The sequence below is a fragment of the Apus apus genome, chromosome Z (assembly GCF_020740795.1).
Source record: "Apus apus isolate bApuApu2 chromosome Z, bApuApu2.pri.cur, whole genome shotgun sequence".
NCBI classification, from domain to species: Eukaryota; Metazoa; Chordata; class Aves; order Apodiformes; family Apodidae; genus Apus; species Apus apus.
This window is the reverse complement of record NC_067312.1, coordinates 55,604,163-55,627,645: the sequence shown is the minus strand read 5'-3', so window position 1 is coordinate 55,627,645 and position 23,483 is coordinate 55,604,163. Positions and strand designations below refer to the sequence as shown.

Below are 23,483 nucleotides of genomic sequence, written 5' to 3'. Positions count from 1 at the left end.
AGAAGAGGCAGAGGCTAGGGCAGTCCCAAATAGATTTGAAGACATTTGCACATTGTACAGCTGCTCCTCCTGTCAAAAGAAACAGGATGTCTGTGTGGCAGTGACTTGAAAGAAGACTTGACAAGAGCGCCTGCCTTTGTGTGTGAACCAGTAGAAATGCTCAGTCTCCTGTGAAGTACTTTGTAATTTACATATTCCTCACATCAGCCTAGAGTCAGCACTGAGGAGAGGTAAAGTTGATGTCTCGAGTCTTTTGCTGGCTCTGGGGGCAACATCTGGGGTAGAGAAGGGTCACTTATGAGACCTCAGTGCCAGGACCTTTGCAGAGACTTAGCGTTTATAGACCACGATGTTCCTATTTGTCCAGTGTAGGTACTTCAATTAAAAAAATAACTCGGAATCTAACCCTTAGATTTGCTTTTAAGTTTTAGAAAATCAGCGTCACTGAAAATACTTCCATATGAGAAATTATGGGATAGGGTAGTGTTAGTGTGGATATTTTGGCTTCAAAAGGAAAATGTTCTCACTGTACATTTTTGGGACTTGTTTAGAAATAATTTATTACATAGAGGGTAGAAAGTTTGTTTTCTGTTTGTCTGTAAAACTGGAAGGATCCTCATTTGTTAGGTGATGTTCCCTCACATTGTTCCTGAGCGTTCCCACCCAGAGAATCATCCTGGTCCTGATGTAAGATGTTCTGCTTTGGGACCATGACACATACCTCTGATCTGCTTCTGTACTACTTCTAGCCTGTTAGTCATTGGGCATAATTCTCTGATCCCTAGAAGGGGATGCTCCCTACTGTTTAGTTTGAAAAATGCTGGTTTATGTGTGTATGGGTGGCAGTATTTTTATTACCTCATATCTTTTTTAAAAAATCATCATCATGTGGAATGCTTTATGTAATACTTTACTGAACGATTTCCAGAGTATCCTAAACAAATTTCAGATCTGTACCTGATGGACTGCAATATGACTGACTGCAAGTCAATTGCATAGACTTCTGATTTGACCTGAGCATTAAAACTGTAGGATGGGTATGCAGTGATGTTGAAGGCACGTCTAGATGTATTAGATACCTAAACCCTACTCTGCTAGGCAATATTCCTACATATATTAGATGGTGCCTTCCATGGCGTAACTTGTTTTATTTGCAATGTAAACAGACTTACTTGTATTGCAGAAAGCCTGTGAAGTTTGGGCTTCATTTAATTTTGTAACTTCAGTGTGAAAACCAGATGTACCTTAGAAGAGTTAGAACACTTACTGTGGCTTCTCTTTTTGGAATTAGCTGCTGCTGGGAAGCGTTTTCACTTTGTTCTATTTAAAAGCGAGTGAACATGGAGATTTCTGTGCCTCAAGTGATTTTTTAATTATTATTATTTATCTTTTTTTCTGCTCACCCACTTGTTTCTCCATGACTTTTCTTTATTTGGGTTGTCCTGGAAAGATCAGTTTTTCCCAGATGTGGAGCACTAACAAGGGCAAACAGTGTAAAGGAGTCATTAACTTGCACATCATGATAAGAAAATAGCCTTGACTTTTGTCTGGGAGGGGAAATCCTCATTGACTTCCTCTCCCCTTGTTCCTGTGAAAGCTCCTTAATATATTTAGATGTGTTGTGAGATTATCTGATGAGGAGTAGTTTTTAGTGTGGTATGGAGGACTTTGACATTAACAAGAAAGTGTAGTGAGATTCTCTGAGTAAAGAGGAGTGGGCAAACAAATGGCACACTCCTGAACTGGCATAAGCTATTTAAGATGCTGAAGATGATACAGCTTTTTATTTAGGTTATTTAGGGATAGCAGGAGGACACAGTTAAATCTCCTTAACTTTCCTCTGTGGATGCTGCTAGACTGCTTGAATGATGGTCATGGTCTTCTGTGGATGGTAGCTGCCAAGGGGACACTGCAGATGGCAGTAATGCAGTGCTAGTTCCTCCCTTACTGGGTGATCTGGGGCTGAGGAGCTCTCCAGTGTTAGGGGGGCTGAAGTGGCAGAGCCTCTGCATGCGGGAGCTAACAGATGATTTTCCTACTCAATGCTGGTGATAGATGCATGTACATGTATGCAAATATGCTTTGGAAAGGGAAAAGAAAATAGTTTATTTAGGCTTTTATAAGAAAATATTTATCTAGCTGTACTTTATAAGCTAGTGCTTCTTAAAAATCAGATTTTGGAAGGCTTCCTCCTCTTTTAAATTTCTTTGGACTATTAGCGTGCGTACATGGGTAATTATCACCTGTCAGGGGAACAGAGCTTTAAGAAATATTTTATCTGAAGTATTAAATCTGTAGGCTTTCTTCCCACTCTGTTATAGCTTTGCATATATTTTTAAAAAGATTCAGGCTTAACATGTAACATTCTGCCAAGTTCCTGTTGGAATGAAGTTTGACAGATTCTTTGGTTACAAGCACAGATGTCCTGCTTTGCCATCATCACCTAGTTAGCTGCCCTACTGTAAAAAGTTGTGTAATAAGAAGAGCTAGTTGTGCCTTCAGTAGGAGAGTGAATACTGAATTACCAGCTTTACAAATGCCCAAAGAAGTGCAGTACAGCAAGGAAGACTTGATGTGCTGCAACTTTGTTACTGTACTCTGAGGCAGTGTCCTTAAAACTTGACATTATGCAATGCAATTTCACTTGATACAATTTACTTAGATATACAAGATTAATTTTAAAGGCATTATCCTCTAACTTAACTGCTCAAGATCTATACTTTTATGAACTTTTCCCTGTCATAGCAATCTTGAAAACACTGTGTACACTTAAAGATAAAAAATGCTAAAAAAACCAAACATGCTGGTTTGATTTCTGAGTTACTGTAGCAAATAAAAAATTGAGTTTGTTTCTGTCTTCACTGTTGTAGAAGAAAATTTTGGTAAAGTAACTTTTTGTAGTAATTTTTCCATTAACTGATGTCCCTGGGGAGCAATGATATATATGACTTGTGTAAAAAGTCTGTTAAAATACCAGAGGCAAGTGAGCAGTGAAGGTGAGAGGAAAACTCCTTACTTTCTTGATTTACGTCTTTAGCACTAAAGAACATTGATCTAGTGAGTAAAAAAATGGGATCCTCTTTGGTTTAATTAAAGCTAGTGAGTTTTACTGATGCTATCAATCAGCAAAGATTGAGAGAAGGGGGATGGTGCCAGACTGTTTAGTGGTCTTGACAGGGTAATTAAATACCTGAAGGCTGTATTCTTCAAGTAAAATTGAAGTGTTCCAAAAGATCTGAAGTACAAGAGCAATTTGTTTTGGAACAAAGGCAAAGGTGTGGTTTTTTGTGTTGGTTTTTTTTTTCTTTCCCAATAAATTTCTGCAGGAGTTATATAAATGGTAATTATACAATCTTTTAGCTATGTTACAGTTTAAGTTTTGACAAAATCTCCATTTTAAACTCTCCCCACCCCGCACGTGCCTTTTCACCCCCAGGTAAAATTTGTGCTTCACTGAAATTCAGATTCCCTCAGACTTTGAATGTTATTTAACCAGCTTCAGCTAGCTGATTGTTTTTCATCTTGGCTCAATAATATTGAGAGGAGGATTCACTTCTGAATACACACGGCTGTCGCTTTCTGTAAACCATGCTGTGGCCAGGCACTTGTTCATTAATGCCAAACAACTCTGACAACAGTAACACAGCCTGTCAGACTGAACTACAAAATATGCTGATCTCTCCTTCAGCAACTTTTATTTGTTTTCTATTCGAACCCCAAATGCTGAGTTGTAGCAGAATCCTTCAACCAGTGCAGCTCAATTTGTAAGGCCTGCTGAGCAAGTTTGCAGCCAAAAACCTCTGGCACAGTAAGGTCTTTTCTGAACCTGCATAATGCAGAAATTGAAGTTTTAGAAGGGGCCAACAGTGCTGTGTGAAGCTAAAGGAAGTCTGCAAGCATTGGTCAAAAGCAAAACTCAAAGCAAGCAAAGTCAACAAAACCAATGAAAAACTGCATGTTACTGCTGAGGTAAATGACGCATCTTCCTGTTGACTGCCCTCTCTATGCTATACAAAGTCCTTTAAGTAGGATGTGGCTTCTGCGTGGATCCAAAATGCTGCAAATGCCATGCATGGAGATCTGTCTTTTTTTATTTAATCCAAATACTGGTTTTCTACAGAAGAATGCTTTTACTAGTAGTTGCAGTTACTTCTGAAATTATGGAAATACTGAGACAGACTGACCTCTATTAAGCTAGCGGCTTTCAAGTGTTTTTACATACTAATTAAATATTGACTCTAGATGTCTTTCATCCATGCAGTAACAGTTTTTGCTGAAAGGTTGAAAGATATTCCAGTGAAGCAATAACTATGGGACAATGGATAAGTGTTTTGTGCATTTTTATAAGGTGTGTCTGGAATGAATAATGCAGGAGATACTTGAGGGATGTGTTTGCTAGTGTATCTGTCAGCTGAAACAGCTTTCTAGACACGAACAGGGAAGCTGAAGTATGCTTGTTTTCTTCAGAAGAAGGGAAAACTTCTGGACAAACTCACGTCAGCTCCAAGAAGAGAATTTGGGTGTGCTGTTTTGAGATTTTGTTCTTGTTCATACTATTCCTGGGGAGGGTTGGATATTATCCTTTGTACTTCTGTCGTCTGACATTTAGCATAGTATGGTTGTTTGGGTTTTTTTGAAGTTTTGGAAGTTTGTGGTGCTTTTACTCACTGGGTGGGCATGAGTGGAGAGGGAATGTCCATCAGATCAGAATCAGGAATGCAAAGTATGGAGGAAGGACTTTAAGACTATCAGAAATTGAGAAGTAGAAGTGTTTGGAGCCTAGATCTCCCTTTGTTTCTCATATTTTCTTTGTACTTAAATTCTAAGTTTAGTATTTCTTCTTTTTAAAGAGACAGTGGTAACTATGCCTGCAAGTTTTAAAATGCTTTTCTATTAGTCTTTTGAAAGGCAAAATGGCAGAATGTTCTGTGATCGTAGCATTTAATTGCAGTCTCATGTTTTAGTGTAGAAAGAGGTCAGTGAATTTAATAACTGTCTGGCTCTTAACAGCAGTACGATAAGCTTTTGATAGTAGAAGCAAGGTGTTGTGCTATCTCAAATCCTTCTTTGAAAACCCTGCTTCTTTTTTTTTTTCGTCAACCAAATGGCATTTTGGTGCTTCACACCAAGTCTTGTGAAAGCCTATTTCTGGTGTACCTTTGTGGTACATACAGCAGCAGTCTTAAAAGGTCTTCCTCTTGGAAGAGTGTGCTGTCCTTGATCAGTTACATCCTAAGGAAAAATCCTAAGGAAGACTCCTGGTTCTCTTCCTCTCAGGCATATAAAGACTTAAGTCTGATCCTGAAAGGAAGCTTTCATAAGAAAATGTTGGTATCCTCATACACTTACAGTAGAATACATGTGCTTAGAATTACCTGAAGATTACAGTATTAATTTAAATTCTAATAGAAACAATGCAGTGTAGAGCACACCCAACCTAGTTATCCTACCTGTCCTTTCTGATCTTAACCTTTGCAGCAAACAACTCTTTTATCTTCATCAGTACCTTTAGCAAGAAACTTGAGAAGGAAATCCAGTTCACCCTTTGCAAGGTCAATCTCTGTGGACACTTAATATAAAATTCATTGAGCTATCCTCACTGAACGTGCTGTTTCTCAGAGGTGTCCTCTGGCTTGATTACAATTTCTGTCTCTCACACTGCCTCTCTGACAACACAGAGGCAGCTTTTACATAAGCTGACCATATTAAGAATATATTGTCTTGCCATTTTTTACTTGGGCTTTAGCATAAACAAGACTAAAAACAAGTTTAGGAAGACTGTTTTTTTCTGTAATGTTGGAAAGTCCTTATCTGGTAACATGACAAACTCTGTAAAGATCCTTTTGGTGACTTGGGTCATGGCTTTGGCTTTTTCAAAGTCAAACCTTGAGAAATTGTAAGGACTTTAGACTTTTGTGTTTTAAGACTCCTAAGGCATATCCGTAGTCTGTCACAAATGGAATATATTCAGAGAGATTGTAGAACCATACAAGCAAAAATAAGGATAGTACATTTCTTAAGTGCAAGATTAACTTGATCTGTCCCTTCTTGCCAAGTCACAAATTTATCACTCCTACATGGAGTAAATTCAGATACTTTTTAAATAGCTGTCTGCAGAAAATGCTCTTGGAAATGAGAAGAAACTTTTTTAGAAGCCATGTTCCTTCTGAGAATTGTGGAACAAAGGATTGTTTTCTGGTAGCTGCTAGAAGTTAGAACACACTTGATCTAATTGAAACATGTCCACTAACCAAAGAAACCTGTTGTTTGCAGGTAGCTTTGTCAGATACAGTGAACTCTCTCTTATAAGAGAACTGTGGTGATAAGGCATTCTGGAACAGGATGAGCTGCTTGGAACTGCTTCAGAGAGAGTAATGGCAGAAGTCTCATAAGGATGTTACTTTCCAACATGGTGACTGCTGCTTTTCCAAATGCAAGATGGTTGTCTTGGATAATGTGGTGTTATCCAAAGGTATGAGACTGAGCTAGAATCAGTGCTCCTTGAATCCAAAGCAAAGGGCATCCATCTAGCAGGTTACTTTCAGCATTGAGTGAAGGCAGGGAAGGGCCCATTAAAAATTTTCTTTTGAAACTGTAGCTCTGATCAGGCCTGTTACTGCTGCGGCTCCTGCTAGTGTTGAAACTGGCCGTATTTTATTAGAAAACTCATGGCATAATAGCTGGCTTCACAATAACAGGGAGGTTAAGTTGGTGACATGAGTGCTCAGGTGGTTTAGATACTGAGTTCTAAAAATATGGGAAAAGAAACTGGCTTCACAAGAAGGTGTTTCAGTACTTCATTTCAAGATAACTTTGGCAATAGCACTGGGAAAAAATGCTTCCTAGACTACAGGGAATCCCATGCTTTCTTATAGATTATTTGATCTCAAGAGTTAATTATGAGCTTTTTGAGCTTATCAGTTGGATTTTCTTTTATGTGTCACTGCTGTCCTAGGCCTTCATCAAGCCTTCTAACCAAGATGAGACCTTCTTGTGGTCTGAGTTCCTCTTAAAACTTGCTTTACTGTGGTGAACTTGCTGTATCTGTGAGGAGACTTCACTTTATTTCAGTGGAAGTTACCTGCAGAGAGGTGATTTCTTAGTTTTGAAAAACACATCCCTGTGCTGTTCCCCCTCCCCCAGCTCAGAAATCATGTTGAGTTCATATATATTAGTCTTAATAAGCTTGGTATATTTAGCATACAGCTTATTGGCAAATTTGTATTATCTAGATAAAATTATTCTTGTTTAACGGAAGAGTTTATAAAATACAGCTACCTCTTTTATTGGCTAGTCATGCATATGTGAACTATTATGCCCATCAGGAATCACTTCCCACCATCCTTCAGGCCTGCTTGTTTAAGAAGCTTGTGAAGGAACTGGAGCTTCAACACTTTTCTAGCTGGGCTGTTAATTTGGGCATGGAAATAGCTGCCCTGGTCAGTGTAACTCTCTTGGTGTGCCAGGGTTGGAGATGGTCCTTTTGTCAAGAGTACATGTAGCATAATTACTCTGTGCTGCAAGATCCTATGACAATTACTGGCTTTAGAGAGATCCCTTATAAAATCCTATTCTGTACAGTCCATGAAGAGAAAGCCTTGATATTTGGGCAGTAGGTTGATGAGCCATTTGTCTGAAGTATGTAGTTCATTGTGATCCCAGTTACTAACTAGTTCATGGCCCAGTCTGGTTCTAATAGCATCTGTTTTGCGGAACAAACTATCAGATTGATCTGTTCATCCTTTCAGCTGTGTAGGCATAGAACAGATGAGGATCCCATGACTGACCCTCAGGCCTGCGACCCTGACACTGGTTGTAGCTTTCAGAACTGTAACTTTTCATGAGATGCAGATTAAAATAGCAATACCTCTTCTCATGGTAGTGCTTAAAAGTTGTCACTTCTGTGTCCATTTTTTTAATGTTTCCTATTGCAGGACAAACTGTAAAAGCAAAGCCTGTATGAAATACGGTTGTATTTATTAGCTTAATCTGCACACATGAGGATAATTGAAATGGAACTATCTTTCATTTGATGAGAAACAGAAAGTAAACTTAATGAATATACATCAGTGTACTCTCCTGTTTCAGACAACAACTTGTCACTGGCTAGTGACAGCTGAGACCTAGTCTCTGCTGTGTGCTGCAGAATCTTGTTAGTAGAAATCAAATTAAGAAGAATTCTTGAGTCATGGCATCCCATATACAAATTTAAGTTAAGAGTACTTGCCTGGCACAGTGGTCCCTGAGAACATTGCTGTAACAAAAGCAAAGAAATATGCCCTTGTTTTTATTGTGTTTGCCAAAGGAGTTTACATATTCCTGATATATTCCTCTTCCCAGTATAAATCTCTGGTTTGCAGGTGGGTTTAACCCATTTTCATCTGCACAGACTGGGTGGTGGTTTATTTGAATTTGTTGGGTTTTTTTTCCTTTGAAACATAATTTTAAAGAACTGATTAATATCCATGTGGTAGTGTTCTAAGCTGAAAGTTTACATGGGAAGTTGCTGAATGTAAAAGTTTATTGAAATCCTGATTTTAATACTTAAAGACTTCAGCCTTTAAAGCTTGGAAGAACACCTGAAATAGAGGTGTCACGAGCTGATGCTGTCACAGAGTTGCAGAAGCTTCGTGACTACTGGTAGCTTCTGTAATGGCATCAGCTTGCGACAAGACGTATTTAGAATTCAATACCAAATTTTCCTATAGTTCTTGCAGGTAATACAAACACTCTGCCCTCTATACTACTAATAAGCTATAAGATAAAATGTGATCCTAGAGTGTCTGAAGGTAGTAGCAAATAGTAAGAAACTGAAGTATTGTAGTGCCTGGGTCTCTTTATTCTTTTTTGGCAGCTTCTTTGTTTAACCTGCTAGCCTTCGCAGTTTTGACTGTATATATCAGTGCATCTTGATGTTAAGAAATGAAATAATAAAGTAGTGAAACTACTTGGATTTGGTGGTGTAATGTTTGCATTTCTAGAAACAGGTGTCTTTCCTACTAACTGCAGTGGAAAATTCCAGTAAAACTGTTCTTAAATTGATGTCTCTAGAGTAGTTCTGTTCAGTGTTGTGCAGTGTGTGTCATCATTAAATATTTAAAGATGCAGGCTTTCTGGCTGATTCTTGACTTGCATTGTATTCAGTGGTTTTGAAATTGCATAACCTTAGTGTTTCTCTACTAAATACTCACCAGTTGAAGGAGCTGTGGAAGTAGCATTTTAGGACAGCTATTGATTCAGTAGATATATGTATTGTTTGAGGAGACTGAATCTAGGCCTATTGGCAAGTAATTACTGAGTGAGCAAACTGACAGGATGCAGGCAGGAAGGTGGCTCTGGAGAGTCTGTGCTTTAAATCTGTATAACATATTATACAGCTGGACTTTGACATCAACACTGAAGTTAAACTGTGTATCCCATACTTAAGGTAAGCTTCTTTTTCATGGGGTTTAGTTCCCCCTACCAGTAACATTTTGTGGTGTCCTTGTTCTTCTCCAGTGATGTTAATTTGTGATAATCACAGTTCACTAATGTTTTGCTAAAGAAAGTAAATCTTCAGTTACATTGGGTTTCTGAAGGTCTGTGTTTGTTTCGGATTTTTTGCCTGGCCAAAACTTGTAGTGCTTAGCAAGATGAAGATAGTGTTTGGATACTGGTAACAAAGAACTGATTTCAGTTTGGTATATGTTATTTCTGTGACTAATCAGCCCAGATTCCAGTATGCATCAGTTAGAATACAGGAGTAGTCACTGGAGTACTTTCCATGTAGCATCCATCTGCAATCAGCAGAATTTAAAGGGAATGACACAAATCGAACTTTTAATGGTAGTATTTACTGGTTAGAGCTTATTGCTTTCATTCACTTGCTTTCTTTAAATTGCATTCAGTTTAGACCTTGACTGTTATGTCAAACTGTATTCCAAATAGCATTTACCAGCAAGAGCATGGGCAACAGATGTCACCACGGAAGATTTCATAAGCATTTGAGAGAGGAAAAGTGAGGAGTTTTATAGATACTATTTTATATCTTGACAGATACTAGTTCTGTAGCATAAAGTAAACTTGTAAGTTAGCAAACATTTTTTGGGATTTCCCCTCTTTTGAGGGGCTCAGAAAGAGTTTGTATCCTTGATATATGGCAGCCAGTTAGCTCCCAATATGTGCTGGTACATGGAATTATTACTCCCCAGGGTGAGGGCTATACTTTTCCTGTTGTTGAAATTCTTGAGGTTCCTGTTTGCCCACTTCTCCAATCTGTAGAGGTCCTTCTGGGTGGCAGTACAACCGACTGGCCTTTCAGCAAGTTTTGTATTATTTTGAAGTTTCTAAGAGAAGGCTCTGCTGAGTCATCCAGGTCACTAGTGAAGATGTTAACCAGTATTGGATCAAGTGTTAGTGGAAGACAGTGACTGACCTCAAGCTAGACTTCATGGCACTGATCACAACCTATTGAGTCTGGCAGTTCAGCTAATTTTCAATCTACATCACTGTCCCGCTTAACTAGTATGTACTTTATACTTAACCTGTGATGCATTTAAATACAGGTAGATGTACATAATGTGCACTTTGTGAAGATACTGTGGAAGAGTGTCAAGTCTTACAGAAGCTGAGATAAATATGCACTGCCCTTCCCCACCAAGGCATTCACATTGTAGAAGACTATTAGTTTGGTCAGACATTATTTCTCCTTTATGAATTCATGCTGACTACTTCCAGTTACATTCTTGTCATTCATATGACCAGAGGAGATTTTCATTATTAGTTCACAGAAACTGAGTTGAGGTTTCTGGCCTGTGTTTGTCCAGAGAGCATGAGTTTCTTGCCGTTCTTGAACATAAGTGATATTTGCTTCCTCCCACTTCTCAGAAACCTCCCCTGTTGCCCATGACCTTTCAAAGACAATCAAGAGTTATCTTTCAATGACATCCATTAGTTCCCTCAGCACTTGTGGGTGCAGCCTTTTAGGCCCTGTGGCCTTCTGTTGGTGCAGCTGACATATTGCTCAGGGTGATCCTACTCCACTGAGGTAAGTGTTCTTTGTTCCGGACTTTCTATTGTCTCATAGGCCTGCTGTAGTAGAAGGTCAGTTGTACTGGTTAAGACTGAGGCAATTAAAGTACAAAGTATTCTGTCCTTTTCTGTGTCCCTTGTCCAGTTTTCTTGCCATGTTAAGCAGTGGGTTCATGCTTTCCCCAGTCTTCCTGTTGCTGGTAATTATAGTTGTACAGATCTTTTTATTTTCTTCAGATGTCTCATCAAATTCAAATCCAGATGAGCTTTAACTTTCCTATCCTTGTCCACACATGATTGGACATGATTTATATTTTCCTGCTTGCACATCCTGTACATTTCATTTTTGAGTTTAATCCCTTCATCCAGGTAGGCCTGCAGAGGCCTACTTTTGAGGATTGGCCTTTGGGTTGGAGGATGTGATCCTTCAGCCATTGGAGTTGGTGAGTAAGGACATTAATGTGGTTTCTAGACTTAAGAAGCTGTTCTAGCGGCTTGCTTTGTAAGAACTGTGTTATACACACACCTGTTCTTTTAGGCTGTGATAATCACCAGGGAGGTCTACCAGGACAATATATCGGTAAGAAGGGGGAATTTAAATTTCATTCTCAGCATTACTGAACTTGAACTGTAGATCAGGCAGATCTTGTGACTTGGTTAATTGCTTTTAGTCTGCCTTAGTGTCACTGACCAGGAGGGAAAGAAGTTTTAGCTATTAAGCATTGCCTCACAGAGCACTTATTTGACTCAAGGTATTTGCTTTTCATGTGTGTCTTTCTCTCTTGCTGAAGAACACAACTCCTATTTCTGCTTACATTGTACTTCTGCAGCTTTATTCTGTCTAATGTGTTGAATCAGAATTACTTTGACAGATAGCAGTGGGTGGCTGGATGGTAAGTCAAATTACTGCATTTGATTGCTTAGAAAATGGAGCTATTTAAGTCTATCACCAGCTATAGAACTGCATCTAGAACAAAGACTAGATAGTTTGGAGACTAGGAAAACAGTAGCACCATAAAGTGCAGCGGAGGGATTTTGGCAATACTTGGGTGTCATCTATACATACAGACTTCTTCTATACTGTTTGAAAGGACTGTCTGGCTTACTTTCTGCAGTTCTGAGTGCTTGCAAGCAAGTGTGCTTAGAAAACAGATTAACAGGTATTATTTGAGTTAAAAGTTGACGTGAAGTCCACAGTACCTTCTCAATCTTCAGCAAATCATGAGGGTTTTTGAGTTTCTCAGCAGTGAAATATTGTTTGATCAGCAGTTGCATAGCTTACTTGCTAAATATAGAGAAATCACTGTTTTTCTTCCTTCCGTAGCTGATGAACTCTCGGGGATTCTGACTTCTCTCCGGAGCACCTTGACCAAATGCATATGGAAAGAAAAACTTGTCTGACAGCTTAAATAAGACTGGATAGTTTTCACAGTTTTCAGTGTATCTCATTCTTTAAGATTTAAAAACTGACAGATAAGATGTACCAGTGATGCATGCAACTATACATATTTCTCATCTTGTTTTTCTATAAGTAATGTCTATCCTCCCCTGCTTCCATTGGCATCTAACTTTACATTAACAGCAGTTCATTTTGTTCAGTTACAAAGTGGACTTTGTACACAGAGTTAAATTTGCAGAGGTGGAAGGATTCCTTTTGAAAAAAAACCAAACACTGATCAGAATGGCTTGTTCTGGTAATATAGGAAATTACTGTGTCTGGTTAAGTCTGCTCGGCAATCAGTCTCCATTCTGTGGCCCTGGGCCTCCTTAAGGTCATCTTGCCATACGTGGCATGGAGCTTTATGTCTTAAACAACTCCTAGCCAAGTGGGCAAGTTGGGAAAGTTCTTACATTTCTTTGCTATTTTATTTTTCTACCTCTTGGGTAGCCATCACTGTCCATGTGTCATCTTTGGCTGAACATAGGACATCTGCTATCTCCTTTAGCTGAATGCTCTCAAACTTTACTCGCTTTTCCTGTGTTTGGTACAGTGTACTCCTGACTCTCTGCATCTGGGAATATCATAGGTATATACTTCTGCCTATAGAAGACAAGAAAAATAACTTGCACATAGGGCTCTGTGTTATAAGTGTGTTATTTTGGAGAGTTAGTAGTTTTGTGGGTTAGCCCTGTTCAGCCAGCTTTGGAAGGTACCTTTCACAAGGCCTTGGGGTAGAACCTTGAAGGATTACACCAGTATTCAGGGTGCTGTTTGTTTCATCTCTGGGGTGCCCTATCAGTTACCTTCTGTTTTGCTTCCACAGGAGTCTTAAAATTAAGTCTGCTGATCTGCATGGAAATGAGACTGGAAAGATTGAAAAAGAACTTTTGCCTAATCCTTTGACATTTAAATTTACAAAGTTAACTTCCAGCTTACCAGAGTTCACTGATGCTGCATTGCAGGGAGGGAAGGAAAAGAGATAAATCTGACCACTCTTGAGGCTTTTTTACCTTTATGTTTTTTAGAGTGCAAAGACCAAATAACGTATTTTTGTCCTGTCCTGCTCCACAGGCATGGACATTCTGTTCAGATATTCCTTGTAATAAGGACATCTGCACAGACTTGAGTGGGAGGTACTGAACTCTTCAACATGCTGTTTTTGTAACCATTTTCTAAGGACTGAATAATCTAATTTATAATCTTAATAATTCCTGACACTTTGAGGCAGCAGGTTAAAACTTCTGTGAAAGGACCTGAGAAGCTCACTGTTATTTGGTATTTAGTTGTAAGATATCAATGTTGAAGAGCTTGCAAGCTGCTGAGCAGCTGAAATGCACGTTGCATTCCTACTGCCATTCATTCTTAGGCCTATAAAAGTGATGCAGCAGAGTGTATCTTGACCTCACGAATGATTGTTATTTGTTGGCAAGCTCAGTGCACATACAAAGGGCACAGCACTTGAGAAGCACCTCCAAACTTCTGAGTGCTTTGGACTGACTTTTCTGACTTGGATATCAAAGTGCAATCTTTATTCCTTTTGTTTTATAATGCTTTTTAATGATAAAGGAAACATTTGTGACTCTTCCTGTATTTTTAATCTAATAGTAAGACAGCAGAGAACACTTACTCATCACCAAGTCTTGCTGGAGTATGTACATAGCTTTTCTCCTTTATTTGAAAGTAATCATAGAATTATAGGGTAGTTAAGGTTGGAAGGGACCTTGAAGATCTTTACATTATTTATGAGTACCTTTAGTCAGCTTCTGTGTGGCTTATGTTGCATTCCTTTACTGTTTTCACAGAAGCCAGCACCAAAAAAACCCACTTAGCTGGCTTTGCAAGGTAATTTTTCTGGCTGAACTTAAAAACATTTCAGTGCCTCAGAACAAATGATACTGTCCTATTTCAACTGGTTTTGAAGTGGTTTAATTTTTTTACTTTCTTTTTCCTAAGGTTTCCTATGCACGACCAAGTTCAGCTTCTATCAGAGATGCAAATTTGTACGTTAGTGGACTTCCAAAAACAATGACTCAGAAAGAATTGGAACAGCTCTTTTCCCAATACGGTCGCATTATTACTTCTCGTATTCTGGTTGACCAAGTCACTGGTAAGTAGGCGGTTTTGCACTTCTCTCATTTTAAGACTGGCAGTTTAAGAAATATTTCACCTGACAGTACAATAGTCTTGCCTGTAACATGTACAAAAGGTGTATGTAGGCCAAAACCTGCAATTTTCTGCTGAAATGGTTCATAAATATGCATGGACAAAAATAGATTTGAGTGTACTGAGCCAGCTTGAGTCATTTCCACCCTGAAGGTTCAGGTTTGAAGCCTGTTTCATTGCTTGTAATAAATTTACAGCTGCTGTAATCTTCTTTTCCAAGCTGCTGCGTGAAAATAGTCTCTGTGTGTCATATGAAATGCTATTGAACACTTTTTTATAAAAATAAAATTTTATGCAGAAGTATACATCGAGTACTCTGATACTAGGATTACAAAAGACTCAGACTGGTAATTGCTGTTAGGACTGTTTTCACCACTGCCGTCTAGCATTGGGCACACTGAGGAGCATGAACTTTGAGTTTCATTGGGAGAAAATACACTCTGTGCTTGGTGTCTTAAAAAAGTAAGCTCTAGCAAGTTACTTGCATTGTTACAAGTAGTGAGTTGAGTTTCAGTGACGCTCTGTGGCCACTCTTTAGACTTGGACAGTAGTGCATGTGTGTTTGCTGGCTCAAATTACTGATCTTGAGGAGTTTTGTAATTTGCTGCATCACCTGCTTGCAGTGGGCCTGTTCCAAAAAGAAGCAATCAAATGAAGTGCCAAGTCGGTGACAGCATATTGAGTGTGCGAAGTCAAATATAAAGGAGCAGGGCTCTCAAATTCTCATCTTTCCAAAACACTAGGGCTGTGGGGCAGAAGAATTAATTTACTCATATAATTACTACCTGAATAATAAGCTAGCTTGGATTTGCTTCTGAAGTTTTACCTTTTCAAAGTGTCATGTCATAGTGGTTAACAAACAGCTTTCAGCTGTAGGAGGTAATAAGTTTTCAAATGGTCTCAATTCAAAAGGATTGTGCTAACCAGTGTTTGACACTTGGCTGACCTGTAGAGAACCTTGTATGTACTCCTTTGCAGTTCCATTATGTTAGCAGCAATCTTGATATTGACACAATGCTTATGGGGTATTTCAATAGTGTGAATCAGTGAGAGTGTAAAAAGGCAGGGAAAGGAAATTGAAAGGCCAAAGTGACTTGCAGAAGCAGCAGATGCGCAGGTCAGATTTCTAGTGGTTGTACAATAAACAGCTATTTATAGTATGTTCCTGTATATTCACACATAGAAATGGTGGACTTTGATAAAGGGGCCAAATAAGTAGATGTAGTTAGAATTACAGTACAAGTTTAGTTTAAGTACTCATAAATCCTAATATGTGCACAGTAGTTCTGTGACATAGACTGATGTTCAGGTTTAAGTTTTTTTCCCTCCTCTTTTTTAGTAATTTGGAAGAGGTAGACTCAAATTGATAAAAATAATGAGGTTGTGACACAATCTGACAGATGAAAAATAGACAGTTGAAGCTCTGACATCTGCCTCAAAAGCTTTCTTACACCTGCTCATTTTGACTTTGGTGTTTTAAATTGTCTTTGTTTATGAACAGAACACGTATCTTATCTCATTAATGTCTTAAGTGATGAGGACATGCATCTAACTTGTCTATTCATGAACCAAAGTGTAAGGGGCCTCTAAATGGATTTAGGAATTACAACAAAGATTGCAACTGATTAGTGTTGGCTGTAGTTAAGCTAATGTTAATTGGTTCAAGTGTGTTTAATTTAAGCCACAATATGAAGTTTTGAGGTTCAGTGTTCCAGAGGCCTACAAACTTTTGCTGATCCCCTTGCATGTTGTCTTTGACTTTTCTATACCAAAGAAGAATCTGTGGCCCAAGAAAAGTTTCCTTCAAAAATACACCTAGTATGGTGGTATGCTGAATCTGAACCGTGGGCTGTTGAAACAGGGTGGTAATTCCCATTACTGCAGTCTAGACCTTGCACTCCATTCTTTTTCAGCATATTTGATCCAAACCAAACTTATCAAGGGGTGCTACAGGAGAGCATAAGCCATTTCTTGCTGCTAGGGAGCAGATGACTAAGTTATTTACAGAATTTCTGTGAATTTAGATACTGCAGAGTAGCATGAACTGAACAGAGGCTATATTGCAGCTGGTTCCAGACTCACCTCCATCCCTTCCAAAATGGCTTTGTTTCAGAATTAACCTTAAGCTCACTACATTTGTTTCCACTGTGTTTTCCCTTGACCTCCCAAGCTTTCTACATAACCTGTCTTATATAAAGAAACTTTAAAAAGCCCAAACAACAAAAAAACAAAACCACAAAAAACACACACAAAAAAAACCAAAACCAAAATGACACTATAAATGTTTGGGGCTTTTTTTTTGGCGAGTGTGTTTTTTAAGCAAAAGCTCAGTTCTAGTAAGTTCAAAATTATCATGTGTTCACAGCAGTTGGCCATTAATTCAGCAATTTGCTATGAAAATTAAATGCTAACATCTGATATTCCAGAGTCTCTGATTTAATTGTGTTTCCTTCACCCTGTGCAGGGGTATCAAGGGGTGTGGGGTTCATCCGGTTCGACAAGCGAATTGAAGCAGAAGAAGCAATCAAGGGCTTGAATGGCCAGAAACCTCCAAGTGCCACAGAGCCCATCACGGTAAAGTTTGCTAACAATCCAAGCCAAAAAACCAATCAGGCCATCCTTTCCCAGCTGTACCATTCTCCAAACAGAAGATACCCTGCACCTCTAGCTCAGCAGGCTCAACGTTTCAGGTAAGTGAAATACATACTTGTGTTCAACTGCTGGAAGCCACATGTTCCCATGGGCCATGTTTACTTCCCTCCACTGTTTCCCTTCCCTGCTTGTCTGATTTGTGCATGTGAAGGAAACACATAAATGTGTTGAACTTTATGCTCCTACAATACAGCTAAAAGCAAAAATGCATTCCTTCCTATTTAATAGCATTTTAGAATCTCATAAAACTATTTAATTAGAGGTACACTGAGATTACGTATTTTTCTTCTATGTAGTCACAAAAATAAAAATCCTTTTCTAAAGGTTATTTTTAATATCCTAGATTATTCTTGATTAATGTGCAAGTTCACTCAGTTACCATTGACTTAGGCAATTCCATTTTCTTAGCCATATGGCATGGCACAGCCAGCCTTCTCTATCCCACCCCCTATCTTTACTCTGTGTTGTGGTTTTCAGTTTTTTCCCAGTCAGTTGTCTAAATATCCTGCATGCCACAATTGTCTTTTCTTACTACAAGCTTTTATAATGAAGATTCTCTGCGTGTATTTTTTGTGGGCATATGTTCCTGTTGTGTTGAAATTACAGCCATACTATTCCTTGTGATATTTAGTATATTGAAAAGGACAGATGGTGACAACAGTGAAACAAATATTGCATTATCTACACTCAGGAGCACCTCAGATTTTGTCAGTGATTTTGCATATTTTTTTTCCCACCCTCTGCCTCTGGGTGCTGTGACTGGAATGTGTTAAACAGTAATATACTCAGTTTCTATCTTGTTTTTTCAGTAAATAAATCCAGATGGCAGTTTGTTTCAAAGAGAATATACCAAACTTGAATTGGCTACTCTTGATTTGAGGACTAATATTCAGAGATCATGGACTGCAGTTCTGGCAGAACTTCTTTTCTTAGCTTTTCAGCCTTACGTGCTGGAAGTGTCTCAAATGTGTGAAGGTCAGCACTTGAGTAGCCTTTGTGCCCAGAGGGAAGGATTAACCAATTTTATTCAGTCTTTTGTGGATTTTATTGCCATATTTCAGGGAGTAAAAGAGTTAATCTAAAAAGTGTGCTGAATATTGAATAAAAGTAGGCTTGCCATTGGTCCATAGGCAGAGCATAGAGGCAGAAATTGTACTTGAAGGATGGACCCAAGTGCATTGTTTGAAGTAAGATCATGAGAGAGCTGCTGTACAGCCTGTGTGTTAAAGCATTCAATATTTGCCTTGGCCACCTGGACACACTGCTGGCTTATGTTCAGCCAGCTGTTGATCAACACCCCTAGGTCCCTCTCTGCTGGGCAGCTCTCCAGCCACTCCTCCCCAAGCCTGTAGCACTGGCAGGGGTTGTTGTGGCCTTGTTGCGGGACCCCACATTTGGCCTTATTGAAACATGTGCAACAGGCCTTGTCCCATCAATCAAGCCTATCTAGATCTCTCTGTAGGACTTAAGTAGTCTTCTGCTTAGTTTCATCTGCTCGTTCACTGATACTTAGCTGTGTTCACTATTACTCTGATACTGGCTGGGATGGGATCTGTATTTAACTGATACTCCAGGTAGATGTATCATGATTTATAAAAATTCTTCCATGTTTGGAGTTTTTCCTTTGAATAGGACCTAAAAAGTTATTTGCATTTCAGTAATTTCAACAGACTAGCCCTGTTCTGCAACATAAGATGTTGAACGTTAAAAAATTATTTGTTTGTGATTTATTTTTGTTTAAAAAGGAAGTGTACTTTTATGAAGGCCCATTTAAATTTTCTGAGATAATAAGTGTCAGGTGGCACCTGAAACAACTATAAGAGGTACTGTTGTTGGCTTCACTTCAAAGAATAATGGTAACAAAAAGCACTGAGTAGGTTCCAAATCTGTAGTGAATAGGAGGGCAAGTAAAATCTTTCTCACTTTTATCTGTGTGGAAGGAAGAGCAAGGTTGAACTGACTAGTCAAAAGGTAAACTGGGATTGCAGACAAACTTAATTTCTTTTAATAGTTTTTTGGGAAGGCCTTTGGGTTTTTGTTTCTTCTTTAAAAGAGACAGCCTTGCCAAATTTTAAGTTTTTATAACTTTAGGAAGGGAAATCTGTCTTTTTTGGGATTTTTAGGTCTTTGCTTTGCTGTTGCAACATTCCGGCTCTGTTGCTGACTATGTAGTTCAGATTGCACTAGTGCTTCAGATCTTTTGTATCATTCACATGGGGGAATCTTAACCTGTTATTTCAGACAGGATTACCAGGTGCAGTTGTCCTGTCTCTGTTGACGGGGGCCTGATAAAGGAGTCAGCATAAACTGCAGTAGTAAAGAACAACAGAATCATTACAATGCTTCTTATTTTCTTGCTCAGAAAAATCTTCAGCTGGGCTTTTAAAAGCAGCTATGTATGTTGTTCCTCAGTTTCTGTGGGATGTGTAACTTAAAGCAACTCTAAAAACTTCTCGGTGAATGCCCCTGAGAATTTTTCCAGAATATCTTTTAAGTCGTCCAGGTAACTCATGAAAACTGTTAGGGTGATCCCACCACTGCTGTATGATGTCCTCAGCTGACTGCTCTACAGCAAGAACCTGTAAATGGTGGTGTTCCTGGAACTGAGCACCTTCTCTCCACACCCAAATGTAATGACAGTAGACTTCTAATCCACATAAAGCCTACTGATAGTAGTCACGCTTTTTAAATTTCCTCTTTTCAACTCTTTAGAGGTTCAGTGACTTGCTTTCCTGTCAGTGCAAACTGCAAATGCTGGTCGCTGCTGAATTGTGATCCTCTGTCATTAGAGAGCTTTACTTGGCTTCAAGGCCAAATGTTTTTTTGTGCACAAGAGTAGTTACACTACTTCATGATGTGAGTCTGGGTTCTGTATATGAGTAATTGTTTTTTAATCCTGTATCTCATTACTGCGGAGAAAACACAATAAGGTACAGATCTTTAAGGTCACTGTAAACTAAAAACTAAATCAAGTGTACCTTTTTTACCTAAGCTCATTTTGTGGAGTCCTAGGAGAACCTTTAACAAGACTTTCTCTTCACATGTCTGGGCTTTGCCAGGAAGAAACCAGAGCTTCTTTAAGGTAGAAATTTTCTTAGGATCTTCAGGAATACTATTAATAAGGTTGGGAGGCACTGCATGTTCTGGATATTGGTTAGGTAATTTTACAGGGAGAATGTGAGGGAATAAACACATGAAGAAAGCTTACAGTCTAATATGCATGTGCATATATTCTAAACCCCTTCATTGTGGAAAACGAAAACTCTTTTTCACAGTTCAAGCTCTAAAATATTTTACTCCTCCGTAACTGTGCATCTGTCGGAATCAGGAGATCGTCAGACACCTCTGTAAAGTCTTCATCTAAAACAAGTTTGTAAGCTGGAAAATTTCACTGAGGTGGTCACTGGCTGTAACTTTATGCTACCAGTATTTTACTTAGGCTAAACTTGTGGTAATGGTGCACTTTTTGAACTGAACTATTTATGGTTGGGGATAGTACACAAGAACTTCTGTGCTGTATTCACTAACTGTATCAGGTGTAATAAGGAGCCACTTGACTTTCAGTGGTGATACTTTTCATGAGGTTCTGTAGAGTGCAAGGGACATGGCAGTAATATACCAAGTTTCAGAAAGATTAAAGGGTGGAAAAGTCTGAAGACTGAATGCTTTGCTAAATATTTTGCAGGTTGGACAATCTGCTCAACATGGCTTATGGAGTAAAGAGGTAATAAAGGACTATTAGGTTCATAATAAACAAATTATTTTGTATATTCTTTTTCAGTAAGACATGTTGGATTTTTGCATGTTGGAACTTGAGCTGAAATTGTTCATTTTGGCACACTGTGCATGAGAGAGACAAATCTTTTGTAATGGTTCCCAGGAATTACTGTTTCAAATGGCTTACTAATCCTCACTGGTTTTATAGCACAGTCTTTTGTTTTTCTGTTACTTCATTTCAGACAGACCTAGCACAGTTCCACCTACTTGTGTATAGTATTAAACATAGTTTTTGTGAAGATGGGGAAAAAAGTTGCCTTATTAGGCTTGCCAGTATTTTCATGCTGTGAAAAGTTCTGTAAAACTTTATTTTTATTTTGAAGTTTATTTGCTGTAATTTTCTCTGAGCAGCTACTTCATGATTCTGTTTTGGTTTCCCCCATTCTTTAGTAGGTTTCCTCCAATGACAATTGATGGAATGACCAGTTTGGCTGGAATTAATATCCCTGGACATGCAGGAACTGGATGGTGCATATTTGTGTACAACTTGGCCCCTGATGCTGATGAGAGTATCCTCTGGCAAATGTTTGGACCCTTCGGAGCAGTAACCAATGTGAAGGTCATCCGTGACTTTAACACCAACAAGTGCAAAGGATTTGGATTTGTGACTATGACAAACTATGATGAGGCAGCAATGGCAATAGCCAGCCTGAACGGATACCGCCTTGGGGACAGAGTACTGCAGGTCTCCTTCAAAACAAACAAAACGCACAAAGCCTAACAAGTTATTCTCAGTGCATTAATACATGAAAACTATACAACAAAGGCAATTTACAAGAAGCTTTGTACATTAGTAAATGCCTTTGTTGTATGCCAGTGTGGAAATGGGGATAAAATGACTACTTAGCATCCTAAGAATACGTGAGATTTTTTTATTGCTAATATTTGAATTCAAACTTCTTAAATATCTTTTGTGTTTGAATACTGACAAGAGGTACAGGGTTTTTACCTGTCACGATGCATATTCTATTGCCTTCTTTGAAGAAGGTGGACCTTTTAAAATGTTTCAGCTAAGGGAAGTTTTTTTCTTTTTACTTGACTGCCTTTAAGCTATGAGTAAATATTGAGGCTTTGTGTTATACTTTTCAAGTTGTTTTTTTATGTTACTTGATTTGCCTTGTGTTTAATTTACACTTTACAGCATTGCTCTTTTGTTGTTCAAGGAAAGTATTTGAAGTTTACATTTTATTTATAAACTTATAAGCAGTATTTATTTTATAATTATCATTTGGGTTGGGGAATGGGAACACATTATAAAAGCTTATTGTAAGAATACTGGAAAACTTTTCGTAAAGCAGTACCTTGCCAAAGAGATAAGAGCCTCTTTGATGTGGGTTTAAAAAAGCATCTATTTTTATAAAAAAAAAAAAAAAAAAAATTTGGAGAAACTTTTTACTGGTCCTGGAACAAATATTTTGACTTGAATACTTTGAGAAGTCTCTTCATACGACACCTAGTGAGCTTTTAAAACTTACCAGGAAATTTGCAGTTGTTGGGGGAAAATTTAGAAAGGTTTATGATGTAGAAATGCTTTTGAGACCTTTGTATTAAGAAGTAGAGAGTCAGTGGGCTGCACTGTTGGTTTCGTTTTTGTAATCATCAGTGGAGTCTTTGGTCGTCCTGGTTATTAAGTGATGGGTGGCTCACATAACTTGTGATTTTGAAACAAATGAAAAATTAAAAAGAATACAAGAGCAAGCAGGAAACTCAAAATACTGAGATGGGGAAAAAAAAATAAATCTGTTCTTCCTAAAGAATTCCCTTCAGATAGAGCTCATGGTGTTTAGTGATGTACTTGCTATTGTTTGAAGAATTGTTTTGTCTTAAGAAAAGACATTGAGCATGGTTTGCAGAGTAGCAAATCAGCAGAAGTGGCCTGAGTTGGGTATATTTGGAGGTATTTTGAAAGTTATGTTCAAGGCTAACACCTGAGCTTTGTGTAATGTAAATAAGACCTTGAGTTATAAGCCTTTCAGCTAATTTTGATTTTAGTTGATTTTTTAAGTTATCTGCCAAGTGATGTTCAATTTTGAATGTTTTTGTATGAGTTTTTTCTTTGTAAATGGCATTAACATTGTTACTTGAGGTCTGCTTATTAATTTTTGTTGTCCTGGGGACTTGAATTTACAGTGCATCGGATCTGTTGCTATTTTTGTCTGTAGATAGTCTAGCTGCAGCTGTTTATGGTGATGCTACATTTTTGTTTATAAATATGTTTGTGGTAAAAATGAGTATAGTCATAGATTTTGAACAAATTTCCTTACATTTTTCATACAAAAACCATAAATACCTGTATGCTATTGAAATTTAACTTTGTATGATGCTTAAATCACTATTTGGGGAAATAGAAAAAGTCTTTACCATGTATTGAAATTTAAGGAAAAAAGAATATTTTCTGATTAGCATCTAGCTTATAATTAAATTTTTTTAAAAAGCTGAG

General features: G+C 38.2%; 1 protein-coding gene across 14 annotated transcripts in view; it reads left to right on the top strand.

Annotated features, from left to right (window-relative positions):
• The window catches only part of ELAVL2 (ELAV like RNA binding protein 2), an 89,427-nt gene extending 67,027 nt beyond the window's left edge, over positions 1–22,400 (top strand). For 7 of the 14 annotated variants that reach the window (XM_051643249.1, XM_051643246.1, XM_051643251.1 and 4 more), the window contains 4 exons: positions 14,405–14,558; positions 17,079–17,304; positions 20,952–20,990; positions 21,434–22,400. In XM_051643249.1, the coding sequence (XP_051499209.1) occupies positions 14,405–14,558; positions 17,079–17,304; positions 20,952–20,990; positions 21,434–21,764 (750 nt within the window). In that variant the 3' untranslated portion in view covers positions 21,765–22,400. Of the gene's footprint in view, positions 1–14,404; positions 14,559–17,078; positions 17,305–20,325; positions 20,991–21,433 lie in introns of those variants that run through there. The other 7 variants (XM_051643243.1, XM_051643240.1, XM_051643238.1 and 4 more) reach the window with 4 other exon arrangements.
• Positions 22,401–23,483: the final 1,083 nt, after the last annotated feature.